Raw genomic sequence first — 21,893 nt, forward strand, 5'->3', positions numbered from 1 at the left:
AGGTTAAAATGCACGCGTTCTTACCACTGGACCATCTCAGCTCATAAAAACTGTAATTAAAAGATTTTTGAACTTATAATCTGTGTCTAATTAGGTAGTTGGTTAAGTTATATCTTTTGTGAATATCTTATTACTTATAAGGCTTAATAATAATAATTTTTGAAAACTACTCACCGTTCTTTTAATATTTGTCTCTCTTATTATTTTGTGGAAATCTAATATGTTTTTTTATAATTGACGGGTGGTTCAATGCTTCCACTACTTCGTTAATGCATCGCGAGACGGATGCTTGTGATAGGTAACTATTAATACTGGTTCCCAATACTCTTTGATAACTGCCGCTTGCCAGAAACGACAGCGTGCAAAGAATCTAAAATAAATAATTACAAAATTAATAAGTATACGGGAGAGTTGCTTTCATTAACGGTGAGTCGTTAATCGACTCAATATCAAACAAAATAAGAAATTAATTTTATTAATTTATTTAAATACACAAATCATTTAAAATGTTATAAGAAACAAATATAATAAGTAACGTTTAATATATTTGTAAGAAATAAATATGCATACCTTAGACCTAATCGAAACTCCACGTTTGATGATGGAGATCAACGGGCGAAGCTCTTCTTCAAGGTCGTCAATAAGGTCTGCATTTAGACGATACATTCTAATGAATTCATCGTTGCGACACTTTATTGGCAACCGCCTAATTTCGCGGGCTTGCTTAACACTCGAACTTATATCCATCTCATGTGCTTCCTTTAAAAGGTTCAACAAAACCCAGGGCCTTGCCATCTATAAGAAAAGTATGGTTTATTTGTTAATCAATACCAAACAATACAATCCATAAAATACTTTATAAGTGATTAAATAATACTTACTTTTAAATCTTATTTGATGTTATTAAAAAGTTTTAAAAGAAGATATATATTATTTTTGATCCTTCCGACACACGGGAGCAACTGTATATCTGACGTATGTAATCGAGGTAAATTTTAGTTTTTAATTTCGAAATCGAGATACAGAATGCCAATTAATGTCAAAAAATACAGTTTTCACTGAAATTATTTCGTATTACTTACAATCTCACAAAGTGGCGCTAGTGTACTTTTAATTCGCGTTTGCTGAATGCCAAATAGAGTTTTCATCACAAATTCCACATAAGGAATCGAAAAATGGGATTCGGAATCGCCCAGCAGTTCTCGCTATCAGTACGGACGTAAACTCGAATGCTACAATGACAGGCTTAGACATTTTAAATTGCAAACACTAGAAATGCGTCGTAACTGCAATAACTTATAGTATATTTGCATAAAATAATACACGGTGTACTGATTCCGTACGAAAATTCCTCGAACCCAGTATAACTATGGACTAGTAAAACACTGTACTTCAGAGCAAGACAATTTTTATTAAAATAATCAACACTATGTACAAATCTGTGAGCGAAGTATCATCGCGATTCAATTCGATCCCAACGCCATCTAGTGAAACCATTGTTAACCATATCAAATGTTATTTCACATTATAGTGATATTTTGTGAAGGCGTTGAGTTCGAACCGATATTGAACATTCCGCCCACCAAAAGGAACATTTTCCTTTTCGTACCGCCCACCATAAACTTAGCAAACGTAAACAAGAAACAAAGTGGACTGTAGCATTACACAATATTGAACAGAGGACGATATCTAAACAACTATTTTTTTTTTTAACCTTTTAGTACAACGCAATCATATTCACAGGCGTAACATTTTCTAACACACAATAACAAGATACTTATAATTCACTACGTAACATGTTTAAACTATATTTTATCCATCCTCATCTCATAAAATGAATAATATAAAATACAAAGTAATCAAATTAACAAATGTGTTTCTATCGTTATAAATATTAACTATAGCTATTACAAAACGAAACTTACAAAATAATAAGTTATAAAATCTCAGGAGAACAGAAAACAAAATAAAACAAGGTCAAACGACTTATTCTGTGACAGGTAGTAAGCATAGCTTTGAAGTTGGACGTTTAATCGTAGTGTCTTTACAACGGATAGTGACAACGCGCGTCAAATTGTCCTTTCCCGGGTGCAGTTGAATGATTTTCCCGAACAGCCATTTAGCTGGAGGTAAGTTGTCTTCTTTTATTAAAACAATATTGCCTACATTAAACTCGGGAGTTCGGGTAGCCCATTTATGCCTTTGATAAAATTGTGTGAGATATTCCCGATTCCATCGACGCCAGAAATGTTGCACCATACGTTGGACTAATTGCCACCTGCGTAAAGTGCTTAGTGTAACGTCCTCATAATTGTAATCAGGTGGAACTACTAATGGATGACCGACCAAAAAGTGACCTGGAGTTAATGGTATGGGATCTTCTGATCGTTACTACTTTGAGATAGGGGCCTAGAATTTAAGCACGCCTCAATTTCAGCCAGAACGGTGGTCATCTCCTCAAACGTGAGGGTGGAATCGCCGATTACGCGTTTCAGGTGATGCTTTACACTTTTTATCCCTGCTTCCCACAGTCCACCAAAATTTGGTGCATGGGGAGGAATAAAATGCCACTCCGTTTGAGAGTTAGCAAGAGCCGCTGCAATGTTTGTAAATATTGAGCTTTCTTGAGCAAACATATTTTGCAATTCCTTGGCAGCACCCACAAAATTGGTACCATTGTCGCTCCAAATATGTCGGCAATGGCCACGCCTAGAGACAAATCGTCTAAAAGCTCCCAAAAAACCTTCAGTAGTCATATCTGAAACGGCTTCCAGGTGTATGGCTCGTGTGACCATACAGACAAATAAACAGATATAGCCCTTATACGAGCGTTGTCCGCGACCTTTTGATACCCTCATATTAATGGGCCCCGCATAATCGACTCCAGAGTTAAGAAACGGTTTGCTTGGCGTCACCCTGCTAGCTGGAAGCTCGCCCATTAATGGTTGGATTGTGGGAGCAGCGTAGCGAATACAAGGTACACAATTATGTATATGTGCTCGAACCGTATTTTTTAACCGTCCAATCCAGTACCTGTTGCGTATAAAATTAAGCATCAGTTGTTGTCCTCCATGGAAGGTTTTTTCATGAGCATCTGCTACAATTAACTTGGCCAAACAAGAGTCATGAGGAATAACAATTGGGTGTTTTGTCTCTTCAGGTAGCTGAGATTGATTGAGTCTACCCCCGACGCGCAATATACAATTTTTATCAATAAATATATTTAATTTATGCAATGAACTTTTTTTATTTATAGGTAATTTATTTTTCAGGGCTAACAATTCTTCTTGAAACGACTGTTGTTGACTTTGCTTGATACAAAGTTCTAAGGCTTCATGAATTTCTGTGACTGTCAGGTAAGTATTCAATTTAACGTTTGATTTACGACTTCTTATTAATTGCAAAAACCTTCTACAATAAGCTATGACCCTTAATAATTTTCTTAGTGATGAAAATCTCGACCCCCAATTCGCGTCAAAATCCAATACTAGATTGACTGCATGGACTTTCACAGTCTTCTTCTCTTCTTTAGTATGTATCGCACTTGGTCTTGTATATTGGATCGGTTCATTCCTTAGCCAACCAGGTCCTCGTTTCCAAAGATCACTATTAAGTAGCATGGTTGATGAGATACCACGAGAAGCGATGTCTGCTGGATTGTCTTTGGACTGAACATGAGCCCACTGAGTGCTATCCATCAAACTAAGTATTTCCGATGTTCTATTAGCCACATAGGTCTTCCACCTACTTGGGTGGTCGCTTAACCAAGCCAGCACAACGGACGAATCTGTCCAGGCATGAATATCTGCCTTAGGAATATTCATTACTTCGGCTACTTCGATTAATAATTTTGTAACTTGAAGAGAGCCACATAATTCTAGACGTGGAATAGATATTTGTTTTATGGGCGCAACCTTTGACTTGGCGGTAATAAGATGTGAGTGTATTTCTCCACTCGAGTCTATAATTCTGCAGTATACTACCGCTGCATAAGCTATGTTTGAGGCATCGCTAAAACCATGAAGTTCAACTGCAACGTTGCTCTTCCTCTTACCTATCCATCTAGGAATATGGAAGTCAACCAACTTCTCCAGCTCTGCTCTGTAATATCTCCATTCTTGTAAGAGTTCTGGCGGCAGCTCCTCATCCCAGCCCACGCCAGCAATCCATAATTTTTGAATAAAGACTTTCGAGGTTATAATGTACGGCGTTATCCATCCCAAGGGATCGTAAAGTCGTGATATTTCTGATATAACTGTTCTTTTTGTTTCAGATGCAGCAGGAGGTGGCAATCTAACGGAATAATCAAATCTATCAGTGTAGCGGTTCCAGGTTAGCCCTAGAATCTTTGTTACCTAATACCTTATCTATTTTTATTTCCAAATCCTTACTAGACTCCTCCTTCAATTCTTCCAATAAGTTCATCCTATTACTTGTCCATTTTTGTAACTGAAAGCCTCCCTTTTCCAGTACTTTATTCATTTCTTTATATATTTCTTTTATTTCTGTTTCAGATTCGCAACCCGTCATCAGATCATCCATGTAGAAATCTGTCATTATCCTCTCAGCAGCTAATGGATAATCCCGACCTTCATCGCAAGCAACTTGATGCAATGACTTAACTGCTAAGTAAGGAAGTCGGAAGTCTTCTATACTTTGGCTAGGATCTTTTCTCCAGACAATTCTTTGAAAGTCAGTATCTAACCGCGCAACTTTGATTTGACGATACATTTTTACTATATCTGCAGACAGGCAGATAGGATGTTGTCGCCATCTCATGACAATGTGTCTCAAATCTGCCTGGAGAGTGGTTCCTACCATCAGGTTGTCATTTAAGGAAACACCGTTCGTTCCCTTACATGACGCATCATATACAACTCTTACCTTAGTGGTCAGTTTATCTTGTCTTACCACTGCGTGGTGAGGCAAATAAACCGCATCACTTTTATTTAATTCCAACTTATCTGTAATTTTTTCTAAATGACCCAGCGATATATATTCATTTATTACATCAGCATATTGTTGTTTTAATTTACTGTCCCTATCCAACTTCCTTTCCAATCCTAACAATCTTTTTATAGCTATATTTTTTGTATTACCATATTTACACGACGGATTTTCTGAACGAAAAGGTAGCTTAACGATATATCGTCCCTCAGAATCCCTTTCGGTCGTCTTCATATAAAAGTCTTCACAAGCCTGTTCCTCAGGCGTGAGAGGTTTTTTACTCAAAACAGGTTCAGCGTCAAGTTACCATAACCGTTTTAGCATATCGTTTTCTTCGATATGAGTAAGCATAGTGATAACCGTGTTACGAGTACTAAGAGACATTTCTTGTTTACTGACCTGGCCCGACACAATCCACCCCAAATGTGTGTCTTGGGCGACCGCAGAACCCGTAGGGCTCTTGATTAATCCTTCCTTTAGGATGTGACAGTATGTTTCCGCTCCTAATAAAATGTCAATTTTGTTAGGTAAATTGAATTGTGGGTCAGCTAAACGAATCTTTTGAATTTCTGGCCAATTCTGAAGTTCAAACCTCGAATCCGGCATAACTGAGGTTAGTTTACTCAAAACATGCGCAGTTACGTTTAAGGTGAAAGAAGGGTCATGCAGTGACTGTAAATTAATGTTAACGACATGTCTAGAGACGATATCACCGTGACCTCCTCCTATCCCTGCAATAGTAGTCTTCGCTACGACTTTCTTCAAACGAAGTAACTGTGCTGCTCCCTCAGTTATAAAGGACGCTTGTGATCCTTGATCCAACAAAGCTCTCAAGATTTGAGAGGACCCATTTTGTGATTCAGCTTTTATGAGAGCTGTGGCTAACAGGACTTGACCCTGTGCTTTATCATTCACCAAATGAGTTGCTATATTTGCAGTAATATCATGTGGTCTACGTTCTGAATCATTTTCATGTGAGGTTGTTGGCTCCATTGGCGTAGCAACCTCACTAGTTACACTAGGATTCGTAGGGTGCAACAATGTATGATGTTTCCGCTGGCAAATACGGCATTTGAGAAGAATACGACATACTTTAGAAGTGTGATTGACTCCTAAGCAATTATAACATACACCTAAAGATTGGGCAATACCACGGCGCTTGTCACTATCTAGCTGGCAAAACTTTTTACATTTAGGTAACTTATGACTCTCGGTACAATGCGGACATGAAACAGTTGTACCATGCAAAACCTTAGCGTGAGAAATAGAATTATTGACTATCTTGGGCTTAGCCTTGGGTTCCATGAACTCCAAGGCTCGAAAACGGGTCTCTAAAAATTCACGAAATTGTTTATACGTAGGTAGATCATCGGAGAATTGACTCACGTGTAGTTCCCACTGTTTCCTTGATTCTACATCCAACTTCAAACTTACAATGTAAATTACAATTACATCCCAGGAACTGACATCAATCCCAAGATTAGTGAGTTCGTGCAAGCAATCACTAGTGACATCGAGAAGATCCTTTAATAAATGCGCAGATTCAACATTCATATTACGTTGGCTAAATAGTCTTTTTAAAATACAGTTAGATAGAAATTTTTTATTGTTGTATCTGTGCTCCAGCATTTCCCAACATTTTTTGTAATTATTATCCGTAAGAGGAATGTGCCTTATAAGATGCTCCGCTTCACCGGAAAGCTGTGTTTTTAAATAATGAAGGCGTTGTACATTATCTAATCTTGTATTGTTATGAACTAGAGATGTGAATAAGTCACGAAATGTTGACCATTCAAGATAATTTCCATTAAAAGTTGGCAATACTATCTTTGGCAACCTTACATTACAGTCCGATGAAGCGGGATCCCAAGTTTCATCGTTAGATTTATTACATTTTAATTTAGACAAGGCATTTTTTAGCTCTACTTTATAACCTAAATATGTTTCATAAACTGTTTCATAAATGTCTTCTTTAAAATAGTTAAACAATTCTTCACTCTCACATTCCCCGACTATTTTCTCGTATTTGGTAGTAAAACTCTTAAATTGTGTCTCTAATATTTCTAGACGAGTATCTACGTAATTGTAAGTGACACGCTCTTTTGGAGACTTTTTAAAGTTTAATACACCCTTCTCAATTTGCCCTTTATAATCCTTTAATCTTCTTAGTTCTTTTTCCATTTTTATAACAGGTCTATTTTGTTCTTATATATTGTAGTCAATTTACATATAAAAATTTTAAATGTCTTAAACCGCAATTTTTCTAAGTGTTGTAAACATAAATTTTTTCAAAGTATTCTTAAGACTTAATTTTTCTAAGTCCTTTTAAGAGTAACATTTTCTAAGTGTTTTAGACTTGAATTTATTTAAAATTGGTTACAGATTCCTCGTGTGTTCGTTTTTCTTCAAAATATTCTAAGTCTCAGTTCACTATTAACTTCTAATTAAACACTTAAAATTGTACTCACCGAAGATAGTCCACTTATGGGTCAAAATCACCAAGGTGGAGAATTAGCTTTGCCAGGAAATAAATGTTAAAATTTAGTTTATTTAAGCAAATCGTTATTGTAAATATTACTTAACTCTGTTCATATTATCTGTACATAATATTTTATACAGGAAAAGTAAAGCACATTCATTATTATTCTAACAATTACCAACAAAAAATCATTTCGGGAACGCGTCCTTAATAGCAATCTTCAGAAACTAACTTTGTAAATATTCATAAAGTAAAATAAAATGAAAAGTTTTTCTTACTTAATGGCCTACAATTGTATCTTATATCAATTATTTATTGTTGTTATTAAAGAAAGAAAACAAATTAAAGAAAATCAATTGAAAATATTGTGTCCGGCAAAGTAAGCGTCATTTCAGTGAACGCAACTTAAATTCTCGGTAAAATTTCAGTTTTTGAACGTAACCTTTAGTTGTCTATGGTACAGTGATGTGAACGATGTAAATAAACGGTGTGTCGAGAGAGTTTTCGCCAAAACAATTGAAAATAAGTGGTAAGTATCTTTCAATTCAATAAATTAGAGAGCGTACATCAATACGTCATCATACCGGGAATGCGTTTCTCAACTTGGAATATTAAAAAATATGTTTTGTAGTGTTTTAAAACAAATAGTAACCTCAAATATTTTACAATAACAAAGCCAAACATGATGTCAAAGATGGTTGCCATCTAAAAAGGGCGCGTTTATTTAAAAAAGTCATTTCGGGAACGGTCATTTCGGGACCGTTCCTGGACTTGACGGAACGTTCTCGAAATGATGATTACGTTCCCGAAATGACTTTTTTTGAATAAACGCGCCCTGTTATAACAATAGTTAATAGGTTAGTTAATTCAGTAGATGTTGTGCTAACATATTTTATAATATAGGTACGTTTAATCTTTTTTAGCAATATGGAGTCTCCTGTGGCTGGAAAAAATAAAAAACTTCCGAAAAAGCAAGTTAAAAAAAATAGTTCGGCTTACTTACGTCAAAGAGAGAAAGCAAATGCCAGAAAAAGGAAATTTTTAAATAAGATGACGGAGGAAGAGAGAGAAATAAAAAGAGCGAAGGATAGAGCGTATTATCAGAAAAAAAAAGCTGAAAAGAAAGTTAAAAATATTGATGAGATGACTGAGAGAGAAAAGCGAAAGCAGAGAAAAATTTGGAAAGAAGCTTCAAAAAAATACAGAGAAAAAAAGAAGGCAATATCGAGTATAGTAAACAATACTCCGCCTCATTCTGATGATGAATTAGCTGAAGCACGGTCTTTAGTAAGAAGAACAGTGGGAAGAAAAATTGTTCGGAAGGATAGAGCTAAAGCATACCGTATAAGAAAAAAACAAGAGAAAACAATTGCTAACATAAAACGTAAGTATGAAACTTTAAAGAAAAGACTTAGAAGAAAAGAAAAAGGGAACAGGAAAAAGTTCAGATACCAACAACTCCTAACAGCAAAGTTGACGCATTGATTAAAAATGTCGACGTGCCTCCAGAAGTGCGCAAGAATCTGTTATTTAACGAAGTTCTGACTACACAATTAAAAGAAAAGGTCTGTACTTTAAGAAAAAATTCCAAAGAGAGGGAAGTCTTCCAAAAATGTGTTAGCGGTAACATGCTACGGAAATATAAGTTGCTTCATATGGCTAAGACTTTTTTGCCAAAAGAGAGAACTAGTACATCGATTCTGAAGTCTGATACTAAAATACGTGAGGTTGTTTTGACGGCGGAAGTTCGTGAAAAAGTAAAAGATTTCTTCCAAAGAGATAATGTCAGCAGGATGTGCCCAGGCAAGAGAGATTTTGTGAAGAGAAACGGTGTTAAGAAGCAAAAACGCCTCCTTTTATACACAGTTAAAGAACTGACGTCAAAATTCGTTCAAGAAACTGGAATAAATTTACCATATGCAACATTATTAAGAGCAAAACCGTTTTGGGTGGTAGCTCCAACATTCAGAGACAGAGAATCTTGTTTATGTGTCAAACACGAAAACTTCGAATTTAAACTGAACAAATTAAAAAACTTACAACAATTTGTTACTCACACGAGTGTAGAGAAAACCATCGAGGATTATAGTTGCGACATAACATCCTATGACTGCATGAATGGTATTTGTGATACTTGTAAAAATCCGAAGCTTGAGTCAGCTGATAATGCAGATTCTGTGACATATTTCCAATGGAAATCTGTTATTGAAGAAAAAATTGTAAAAGGCGAGAATAAGAAGTTCAAGATCACAAAAAAGGCTGCAATTTCAAGTACAGTGAATGAATTAAAAACGGCTTTTATTGAAGATATTCCAGTTATGAAAAAACATCTGTATGGCATTTATATTTATAACAAACTGAAAAAGGAGATGAAAGAAAATCTAACTGAAGAAGAGGTAATGATACAGATAGACTTTTCGGAGAATTATACCACTAAATACGCAAGTGAAATCCAGTCGACACATTTTGCAAAAAATCAATTGTCTATTCATACAGGTGTATATTATACACGCAACGTTGACAATGGTTTAAAATCCACATCTTTTGCTACCGTGAGTGAAAATTTGGATCATCAAGCCCATGCAGTATGGGCTCATATGATACCGATCCTACAAATAATATTGAAAAATAAACATATTAACACCATTCATATCTACTCTGATGGGCCAACGTCACAATACCGTAACCGAACTAACATACATCTCTGGCTACAAACATTAATAAAGGAATTCCAACAGATAACAAAAGCTACTTGGACATACAGTGAACCTGGCCATGGCAAAGGACCCATGGATGGCGTAGGTGGTACTCTTAAAAGGACTGCCGATAAGCGTGTGTTAATGGGACACGATATTAAAACATCCTCAGACTTAGTGGATTTGTTTAAGGAGTCTACTATACTGGTAAAAGAGATTCCTCATGATGAAATTTCTACAGCAAAAGACTTGGTTCCGAAAATCATAGATGCCATACCAGGTATCATGAATATTACAAAAATTACATGGCAAAGAGGACCGGAAGTTACGATTAAAACATACCGACACGACCGTTTTGAAAAGCAACTAAGAATGTCAGTATTATCTGGAAGTTTATATCCGAACTCTGAACCAAAAGACAAGGGAATACCTTCAAATAAGTCTCCAGAACTAAAAGAGCCAATAGATACAATTAATTTACAAGATTTGCTGCAATTGAAGAAAAGGAGCATTTACAACACCATTTACTCATCATCATCCGATGATGAGGAAGATTTAATGTCGATTTCTCTTCGTCAGCAGATTGCGCAAAAATCAATTACTGTTGAAGCTAGTACATCTTACAATCAAGACAAGGAAAACCTACACCCAAATTTAATATCCCCTGGAAGCTTTGTTTTAGTTACAGTACCTACACAAAAGAAAGCTCTAAATTACAGATATGTTGCCATCTGTCAGACAGGTGTTGAAGATGATGGAGAAATTCTAGTTACGTTCTTGAATTCGGTTTGTAATAATGCAAAAAAATTTAAACTAGATCCGAGTGATGTATCCTACGTTGCATTTGAGCAAATAATAAGTATTATTTCGACGCCATTTCTGAGAAAAGAAAATAATAGAGAGTATTATTACTTTGATACTGATATTGATGTTTATGAAAAATTCTAATGTTTGTTTCTTTTCATTTTATATATTTTATATTCTTGTGTTTATTTAATATTAGAATGCTTGTTTTGATTTAAAGTTTATTTAATATTAACTACGAAAAAGTATAATGTTTAGGTGGTTTGATTAATACCATCATAATAAAAGTTTAATATGATTACTAAGAATATCTAATCGGCTGTGAACAGCAAATTACAAGACTGTAAAGTGATTTAAGTTCCGTTTTTGTTAATTAAGAATCCTTATGCCAAAATTAATAAATAAGTACGACGTACACATTGCTCATTATTACCTAAACCTAAATTGTATCTATATCGTCATTTAGGGAACACACGCATCATTCCGAGAACACCTCATCATTTCCGGGAACATCACTAAAATCACAGATAATAAATTTATTATTCTAGGTATTAAAAAGGGCCCTGGTAAATAATAAAGTAAGGCGAACTTTTTAGACCTACATCATGTTAATTTATATATAAGACACTGATATTTCTCATATTTAGATAATTTATACAGAGAAATTGTCATAATAGATCCACTTTCACTATATTTTGCTTTTTGACGTCTTTGTTGGCAATTTCATTACATTTCTTTAGTTTTTAATAATAAATAACATATATACGCTATCGAACAAGGTAAAAAATAAATACTTATGTAATATTTTAATATTATTATAAACTTCACAAAAACGTTCCCGGAATGATTTTTTTCAGTGATAGCTCACTTTAAAAATAAAATTAAAAGAGTAGTAATCAATTATATGCTCTGCCAACGTAAATATTGTTAAAACACAAGTGTAGTGATCATTTAGGCTGATCATCAAAGTAATAGCTGCTAGGTCAATTTATCAAAAAATGGAATTTGGAATTCGCCACCTTGGTGATTTTGACCCTTATGTATTTCGCACTTATTACTCACACTATTTAATCAATCTTCATACCACTAGCGCCGCCCGTGGTCAGTAGCGAAACTAAAACTTTCACTAGCACTTTTGTGTGTATTCTTCTAAAATTGCCTTCGGCTCGTAGGACCATGTACTGATTCCGTACGAAAATTCCTCGAACCCAGTGTAACTATGGACTAGTAAAACACTGTACTTCAGAGCAAGACAATTTTTATTAAAATAATCAACACTATGTACAAATCTGTGAGCGAAGTATCATCGCGATTCAATTCGATCCCAACGCCATCTAGTGAAACCATTGTTAACCATATCAAATGTTATTTCATATTATAGTGATATTTTGTGAAGGCGTTGAGTTCGAACCGATATTGAACACACGGTGTTATTGATTCACCCTTGCTTTTAAGATCCATCAACATAAACACCAACTTTAAATACCGACACCCTAGAATATTTATCCTGGACGTATACAATAACAACATATCATATCATAATCCTATCGGTCGTATGTGTCGCGCATATAACAAATTTTTTCTCGAAAAGGACGCGGATGAGGGTTTTCAACAATAACCTAAATCTATTTAGAAAACAATTGGTATCAATCTTTTCAATTAACAAGTAATAATAGTGTTTAAATCTATTTTCTTATTCATTATTTAGTTCCTCATTTCACCATTTCACCATTTCATAATTTCATTTTATTTTTCATTGTCATAACTTGTTCATATTTTTCTGTATATTTTTTTCTTTTCATTTATTGTTTTTTGTAATGTATACAATGTATTCTTAAGTGCTGATGTTATTTGATTTTTATAAGTGAAATATTTCGTCTACAATATGTGTTCACATAGTTGTTGGGTTATAAGAAGAAGGAAAGGCTAATGAGTTATTATAGAACCCATTTAAGCAGAATTAAAAAGTCTTTGAAGTCCGGAGCTGGTAAAGATGACAACTATAGATAGCGCACGAGTTGAATGCAGTCGGGGCGTGAGGTAAAGAGCGGGAGCACCTCCCCCGCTCTCCGCACGCCCCTCCTCGCTCGCCCGCAGTGTAGTGTTGTTCCATCCTTGACAGCTACCGTACGTTTGCCGTGTTACCGCATTATTATTGTTGAAGTAGTGTAATTTTTTTATTTGAATAAAGACCGAACCGAGTTCATCAAGTTCTATTAAAAAAAAAACGAGTGTTTATTCATCGCCAAGCACGAGAAATGGCGAAAAATGTTTTAGACATGTGTATTGAAGATAGGCAAAACAATAATTTGTCAATTAATTTAAATAATGCTTTCGACCGAGCAAGTCGTTATACTGGACTTTCGAAAATAACATTGGCTGCAATTCAAAATGAAGCCCAAAAAGGGCCTCTTTGTTCTCCTTCTAAAAAGAAAAGGCCGTGTAATAAAAAGAACAATTTAAATGTCGACGATTTCGATCGTAGTGTTATACATAGAAGATAGAACCATAGAAGAATTCTACTTAAGGCGAGGATATTCCAAATCGACCTGTTTTTGGTTGAGTTGTAAGATATGTAATAGTCATTTTTGTGGCCTAAAAAAATATATATGTTGTTCGTCTTGAACTGTTCTGGTGTTTTTTACGGTTCAAAACACGATTACTACTACTTAGCTTGATCAAAAAAAATCGCAAAGATAGGTAAGTTAATACCTATTTTTCGTGTTGTACTGCATTATTTTTAACGCTATAAATAAATAAAAAGTACTGAAAAATAGGAAATGATATCCCAAAGCTTTTTTTACGCCTAGTTTTCAATGTTGGTTATCAATATTTTTATAAACCTCATTATATAACAATACGTCGCACGCGCCGCGCTTCAGTTGCCCGCCGGGCGTCATCGGAGCAGGACCTGTGCCAATTTTGCGACGAAGTAAATAAGTGTCTGTTGATTAAATATTGTAAAATTAACATTTTAGCTTATTAGTTTCTTATTTGATTATTGTAAATATTGATTGCAGCATAAATACCTAATCATGGGAAATAAAACACGTAAAAAGAAGATGAGTAAGCGTAATTTACGGAAACTCCGACAAACAATAAGGTATGTTAATATAATTTACATACCTACATAAAATCACACCTTTAATCCTGATGGGGTACGTAGGGCAAAAACGACCTAACGACCTAAACATAGATCGTTTCGCCACGTTTGACAAGTTTTGAGGGATAATACAGATTATGATTATGTATATTGCTATAGTGACGGGTTATCAGCCCATCGACATTGCAATACATTGTAGAGATGCAGCTGGCTCATTCTATGTTTTTTATCACTCCCAGTCCAGCATAGAAGTATAATTGACATTATATTATAATGAAATATTCGACCATCATCCATCATACATACACATAGAAAAAATATACCAACAGTAGTGCAACTACGGAAAATGTAACATCGTAGGTATGGTTATTTTACTTATTTAGCTAACAACGGCTATGCCATGTCATGTTACTTAGGAGGTTTTAGTTGTAATTGTAGTGTAATTTGAAAAATAACCTTACATGTTTGGTCCTTGCAGTGCCTCCATATCAAGAGACAAAGGTGCATTTAAAAAAATCTCTGTTGAAGGGTGAGTCATTTAGTTCGAGTTTTTTTAATTTATTTTGCTTTACGCTCGGGAAGGAAAGCTTTTTAGGGTTCTGTAGTCAAAAAAGAAACTTAACTTACATTTCTCCTTGTCTTTTTGTGTGTCTGTGTGCCCGCCCCTGTTAAGGCGCCTTATTAATTTTAATTAGCAAGTCGATATCGAGCTAAACAAAACTCGCCCGTGATACCAGTGGTATAACTTTATTCTCATCACGTGTAAATATACTTCCATTTGTGTGATCGTTTTTTTCAGCCTAATGTCGGAACAACAAGAAATTATAATGGATACGACCCAAGCAACAACTGTACAACATGAGAGGCGAACTCATAATCGGTAATTTTATAGCATAGATCAAAAAAATATGTTTGTTGTTTGAATGTGTGTAAGTGTGTGTGTGTGTGTGTGTGTGAGTTCAATTTAATTATATATCTCTGAAATAAAAAATATGAATTAACATCGACAATAAGATAGATAAAATCATCACAGATAGGAATTGAATCCGCAAAATTACTTATTTATTATATTTTGTTTTTTTCTTGATTTTTAGACCCCTGGATAGCAACAGTGCTGACTTGGATGAAAATGTATCTGCTCGATTGAATCCTGTCACTTTACAGCATGATCTTTCGTAAGTTTACTTTTTGTCTTTACAAGATGAAGTGTTTGAAAAGTGGAAAAAGACTGCAAGTGAATCTATGGAAGCTGCTGCTCAGAAAGAAAAAGATTTTGCTATAGAAGAAGGTCGAATTAAGAACGGCTTCCCGCTGGTAGATGTTTACGTTGACGGCTCCTGGTGCGCTAGATCTTATGGCACAAACTACAAAGCGTCATCAGGAACAGCTGCCATAATCGGCAGAAGAACAGGCCAAATACTTTACATTGGGGTAAAAAATAAGTATTGTTTGGTATGCGCACGTGCTGAGCGCAAAAATACATCACCAAAAGAACACAATTGCTTTAAAAACTATGACGGATCTTCAAGCGGCATGGAAACTAAAATCATTGTAGAAGGGTTCAAGGCATCAATTCCAATGTATGGTTTGATATACGCACGAATGGTAGGAGACGGTGATGCATCAACTTACTTTGCAATTCTTAAAGCAAGACCGTATGAGACCCAAAATATAACCGTAGAAAAAATCGAATGTCGAAACCATATACTGCGCAACTTTTGTAAAAAACTTCGAAACCTAACAACTGAAACGAAATATGCTTTAGTACATCGTAAATTGCTGACTAATGTCAGAATTTTGGCAATGCGAAAATCAATAGTGCAATGTATAAAATATCACAAAGCCTCTGGAAGTCCTCGAAATGTGGCAATAGAATGTCTGCACAATGAAATTACTAACTGTGTAGCACATGCTTTTTGGGACCATAGAATGTGCCAAAAATACTATTGCACTAAAGAAAAAAATGACAGCGAAGAGCTTAAAAAGGTCCAAAATTCTGCATTTCTATTCAGAATCAATGCGATTGTGTCTAATGTTGCAGCAAAATCTCGAAGTTCAATTCAGAAGATGTTGATACAAACATTGTTGAATGTTTCAATAGTGTCATTGCCAAATTCATTGGTGGGAAACAAAGGAATTTGGCACTAAAAGGAAATTACGAGGGGAGATGCTCAGCAGCTGCTGTTTCGTTTAACTGCAAATCTGCAATTTCAGCTGTCCAGAAAGCTTTTTTGAATAAAAGTCCTAGAGGCAGGGTAAAAATCATTGAAAAAAGGAGAGCACAAAAAAGAAAACTCAACTTGGAGCATCCTGTAAAAAAAATGAGAAAATATAATGTTGCTCAAAAACAACATGACTATGGACCTGAAAGTACAGCACCAGATTTGTCTCAGGATAAATTGTCAAAAAAGCAAGAAGAATACCTGAAAAATTTGAAAATGCTTGATAGGCATAGCATCGAGAGAGCGACGGTTTTGCAACGAGACAGCAGTGAATGGCTGGAAATCCGGAAAAATCTAATCACTGCGTCCAATTTTGGCCAAATATGTAAAAGAAAGATCAGCCTCAGTACTGCTCCTTTGGTGAAAAATATACTATACCAAAAAAACTTGAGTGGCGTGACCGCTATTGCACACGGAATCGAACACGAAAAGCAAGCACTTCAGCAGCTACAGACACAGGAAAATTTAAATATTTTGCCTTGTGGTTTATTCATTGACCAAACTTATCCATTTATTGGAGCAACTCCTGATGGATTAATGGGCGATGACATGATTGTTGAAATCAAGTGTCCATTAGTTGCAGTAAAAATGGGATTGACTAATGCAATACAACAAAATAAAATTCAAATAATAAAATACGACAAAAACAGTGAAACAGTTTTGAATAAAAAATCTAACTGGTTTTATCAGGTGCAGGGACAGCTACATGTCACTGGAAGACGACTCTGTTTGCTCGGAATCTGGGCTGGAGAAAATGAGCCCATACTCACGAAGCGAATCGAACGGGATGATCATTTCTGGAAAACGCAAATGGAGCCAAAGTTGATTAATATCTACATGAAATGTTTGTTGCCAGAAATTGTTGACAGCAGACATGCACGTGGAATGCCAATAAGGCCTTTATCTTTAGAAGATGAACAGGCAAATGAAAATCATATAGACACTCCAATTTCACCTTCACATGGATTACCTGAAATGGACCAGTTTAACGAAGATACGCAATTACAATCTCGACGAATAGATTTTGAAGAATTTTAAGTTACTACGTAAAATAAAATAAGAAAAACTGAAAAAAATGTTTTATTTGATATCATTTTAACTTAACAAATTATAAGTAATAAGCGTCATACATAATAATCTTTAGAAGATAAATGTTAAATCCATTAATGGTAAAAAAAATTGTAAATAAACAAACACACACACATACACAATAATCGTGTAAACACACACACACACTCACACACGAATACACAGACACACACACACACACACAAACTTATACATTACAAACAATTCATATCCACACAACAGACCATTGTAACTGTAGTTACATTTTCAAAATACCTCAGGACCGGAAAAGGAGGCTAGTGCCATAGTTTCCCGATCCGGAGGTCTTGGGTTCGACTCCCAGGGGAAACATATTTGTAAGCTGAAACACTTGACTGTCCAAAAAGGAAAAGGATACCGAGCTTCGGAGGACCGTCGATTCCGGTCGCTGGTATTGATAGTGGTCGTTACCCAAACCATGATAGAGGCCAGGTGGTGATGTGTCTATGTGTCCTATGAGCGGTGGCGTGATCATTGGCATTATAAATTGATATTTAATACCTTCCTGTCCAATAAAAAATGTTCCATCGAAATCGTTAAAGATACAACCAAACTATAATTTCCTGCCTACCCCTTAAGAGTGGTGGCGTGATTATGTGTATTAAAAATTGCAACCATATTATAGCTAGTCAAATAAAAATATATATTTAAATCGGTTAGAATCAAAGTAAATACAATTTCCTGCCAACCCCCAAGGGTGGTATCGTGATTATTTGTTTCCTTAGTTACGATTTATATACGAGTAGTACCTAGTCGAATATAGGAGGAAAGAAAAAAAGTTCAGAATGTATTTTTCAAAATAAATCAAATTATCCTACTACCAATTTTCGTATACTGTCGTCGCCGGCGCTTGCGCCACGCCGGGGCACGAGTTCACAATCGGTCGGTCCGCGCGAAGTATTTCTCGCCCCGCTCCGATGCCGCAAAATACCTACTCTCGTGCGGATAGCAAGCCTTAAAGTACAATCATAACAATAACTACCATACTGTATTTTTTGGAAGTATAGAAACAACACGTACTTAAGAATTATGCCGCGAAAGCGTAAGTCTAATCTTTCCCAAAGCTCTAATAAAGCTCGAACTATGAAAGTAGCTAGACTTAACGAGACGTTTCCACAAGCCGAACTGCGAAGGCTTAAACAAGCAGAGCGTGAGGCAGCTCAAAGAGCTGCTGTGACACCAGAGCAGTCCCAAGATAGACGTCGACAGCATGCTGAGTATCTAGCATCTCAACGGGCTGCAGAGACACCTGAACAGTCTCAAGCTCGACGTCAACAGAACGCTGAATATCTGGCATCTCAACGGGCTGCGGAGACACCCGAACAGTCTCAAGCTCGGCGTCTTCAGCAAGCGACTTACATAGGGTCCCAAAGAGCTACTGAAACTGTTGCAGCTGCTGAAGCTCGCAGACGCGCTGTTGCTGAATGGGCACAACAGCGACGATTAATATTTACAAGAAACGCGTGGGGAGTATTCGATAAAGCTGCATTTGAGTACGACGAAACTCTTGATTACGAAAGCCACAAGCTTATAAAAATAGAAGCGATGAATAAAGAATGCAGATTTTGCGGTGCTCTTAAATGGAAAGAGGAAGCTGCAGGCATGTGTTGTTTGGGAGGAAAAGTAGTTCTTCCTTCAATAGACGAGCCTGTTGAACCTCTTAAAGAACTTTTTTCAAATGAAACAGATGAGTCTCGCCGTTTTTAAAAAACATAAGAAAATACAATACATGCTTCCATATGACATCTTTTGGAGCTGATAACATTGTGTCGATGCCAGGATTTTGCCCGACTTTTACAATCCAAGGGCAAATATACCACACAATTGGCTCTTTGCTTCCTGCTACTAATACGCAACCAAAATTTTTGCAACTTTATTTCATGGGTGATGAGGAAGCACAAGGTGTGGAAAGAAAAGCAGTTCAAAAAATACAAAATGTTCTACATGATCACAACGTTTTAGTGCATGAATTTAAAATGGCTAAAGATAGAGTGACTAGCCATAATTACAAGGTCGTGATACACCCAGATCGTGTACCACGTGGTGTACACGAAAGACGATTCAATGCCTCGACCACAAACGAAATAGCTGCCGTAGTATAACTACTACGGCTGATACGTACTGAACAAACTGCGTCTCGGGACATTGTTATTCAGGCGCACGATGGCCGGCTTACTAGAGTTCCGGACACTCATAGATTTTATGATGCACTCGAGTACCCGATAATTTTTTGGAAAGGACAAGAGGGGTACAGTTTTAATATTCCTCAGACAAACCCAGTTACAAAACAGCCTATACCGAACAAAAAAGTGTCGTGCAAAGACTTTTATGCGTATCATATGATGGTACGACGCAACAATTTTAATTTATTGCTTCGATGTAGGCTTCTCTTTCTTCAGTTTTTGGTGGACATGTATGTGAAAGTGGAGAGTGAGCGCTTAAGGTTTATTGCTTTAAACCAAACAAAACTGCGAGCAGAAAACTATATACATTTACAAGACGCGGTCAGGAATGATGCGGATTTATCTTCATTAGAGGCGAGATTTAGCAGACAGCATTCACCAGCGTTTACACTTTCATTGTTACACCCTACTCAGCTAATTAAAATTACAGTTCCTAAATTACAAAAATGCATGGAGGAAGTATCTGATTTTTATAAATTAGAAGGGATCACGTTTGAAGCCGAACTTTGGCGCACGTTTTGGATAAATAAGCAGCAGCAGGATTTTGAAAATATTGGAATAGCGGAGTTAATACAAGAAGCAGATTCTTTTTACCCGAAGGTCAAGATTGCCCTAGAAATTTTGCTGGCAATGCCGTATTCCACTGCTACGATTGAAAGGTCGTTTAGTACACTTAGACGTGTAAAAACGTGGCTAAGATCGACTATGACAGAAGATAGATTGAATGGGCTTTGTATGCTCAGTGTGCACAGAGAATTTGTTAAAAGTATGAGTGATTCTTTCACGGAAGGCATCCTAAATCGTTTTGCTGAAGACCCACGAAAATTACTTTTAAAATAGCCATTGTATAAGAAGAATTTATATAAAAAGATTTTATCTATTTTAATTTAAGTTTTTTTATTTTTAAAAACCACCTCACCTAACTTATAAAAATAAGATTTGCCCCCCCCCCCCCCTGGCCCAGAACCTGAGTACGCTATATATTTTATAGTATATTTTGCCAGCCATCTTACCCCTTAGAGTTATGGAATGAATTTCGCAATGATTTATGTGAAGATTTATAAAACTAAATTAATTTAAATTATAATATATTAAATTAAATTATTAAGATCCAAGCAGGAGTCCTTCTTTGTTGGCATAGTTATAGCAGGTATTAGCCCATATTTAGCTGTTAGGCATAAATATTCATTTCCTATGTCATTAATGTTTGCTGTGGTCATGATATTGATATTGATGTCTCCCGCAATTATTAATGGCAGATTTGGTGAACATTCACGTAGAAACAAATCAAGGGAAAGAAATTATTCGTACTTCGGAAAGACGGGGAACGATAAATTCCTAGTAGAGTGATGGAGTTGCCTACGTCAACTTTTAGACAATTTGCATCTTCGATACAAGGTTCAGTGGTGTACGCATTCCATTTATTGTTGACATAAACAACAACACCGCCACTCTGATTAATGAATTTACGTGTGCTAAAACTACTGAAATCTTGAATTTGAGGTATGACAGAGTTTTCATTAAGCCGACATTCAGTCAGTATTATAGCATCAAAATGTGTATGTAGTCTTGTCAAAGTTACTAAGAAATTGTCAAAATTCTTTTTTATGCTTCTATTGTTTAATGATACGATCTTGAAATTGTAAGTAGTTGAAAACAGCGCTTCACATAATTCTGGACTTTGAACATTATGGCACTCATAGTTGAAGGAGTCCAGATCATTGAATAAATTATTATCTTTAGTTAGTTAGTTAAGGATTAAGTTGATTTTTGTTGTATTAGGCCCGGACTGCTACGAAAAATCACATATTTTAAGAATGTGTTAAAAATTATATTTTCATTATATACTATGGTAATTAATCTCGAGATTTTTGACAAAGAACTTAAGAATTTTCGTGATTGTAAAAATAAATATAAATATAAATATAAATACAAATACAAATATAAATATAAGTTAAAAAAATGTTATTTATATAATACCTGTTAAATGTTACTGTGATATTTACTGTATATTTGAAGAATAAGTAGAATAAAAATGATATTAGTTTAAAGTATGACAACATAACATACACTTGAATTATATTTATCCTAAGTACTAACAATACGATCCATGTCTTCCCGTGACCGAATGGGTAAAGCTGCTTTGCCTTCGCGTTGACGAACGAAAATTGTGCCTTGGTTACTCCAGCAGTGTGCGTAGCCGTTCTCTTTGGTCATTTTGTTCGAGCCTCTCGAAATAACATCCTATTTTCTTTTGTCAATCTTTCATTGAAGTAGGCTTTTAAGGGATTTCCGGTGATTTCGAAGTCTGAGTTGGTTAAATTTCTTCGTGATTTGGATGTTTTGAGTATC

General features: G+C 35.6%; 1 protein-coding gene across 1 annotated transcript; it reads left to right on the forward strand.

Moving 5' to 3' along the window:
• The first annotated feature begins 13,885 nt into the window (after positions 1-13,885).
• LOC124537760 lies at positions 13,886-17,289 on the forward strand. Its single transcript, XM_047114650.1, has 5 exons — positions 13,886-14,029; positions 14,508-14,558; positions 14,829-14,909; positions 15,124-15,204; positions 16,071-17,289. The coding sequence occupies exons 1-5, from the start codon at positions 13,962-13,964 to the stop codon at positions 17,287-17,289; spliced, it is 1,500 nt and encodes a 499-aa protein (XP_046970606.1). The 5' UTR covers positions 13,886-13,961.
• The last annotated feature ends 4,604 nt before the right edge of the window (positions 17,290-21,893 follow it).

This window comes from Vanessa cardui, chromosome 19 (assembly GCF_905220365.1).
Source record: "Vanessa cardui chromosome 19, ilVanCard2.1, whole genome shotgun sequence".
In the NCBI taxonomy this organism is placed as follows: domain Eukaryota; kingdom Metazoa; phylum Arthropoda; class Insecta; order Lepidoptera; family Nymphalidae; genus Vanessa; species Vanessa cardui.

Coding starts and splice junctions, on each gene's coding strand:
- LOC124537760 (XM_047114650.1), top strand. CDS start 13,962: ATGGGAAATAAAACACGTAAAAAGAAGATGAGTAAGCGTAATTTACGG. Junction 14,559..14,828: donor AAAAAAATCTCTGTTGAAGG/GTGAGTCATTTA, acceptor CGTTTTTTTCAG/CCTAATGTCGGAACAACAAG. Junction 14,910..15,123: donor GAGAGGCGAACTCATAATCG/GTAATTTTATAG, acceptor CTTGATTTTTAG/ACCCCTGGATAGCAACAGTG.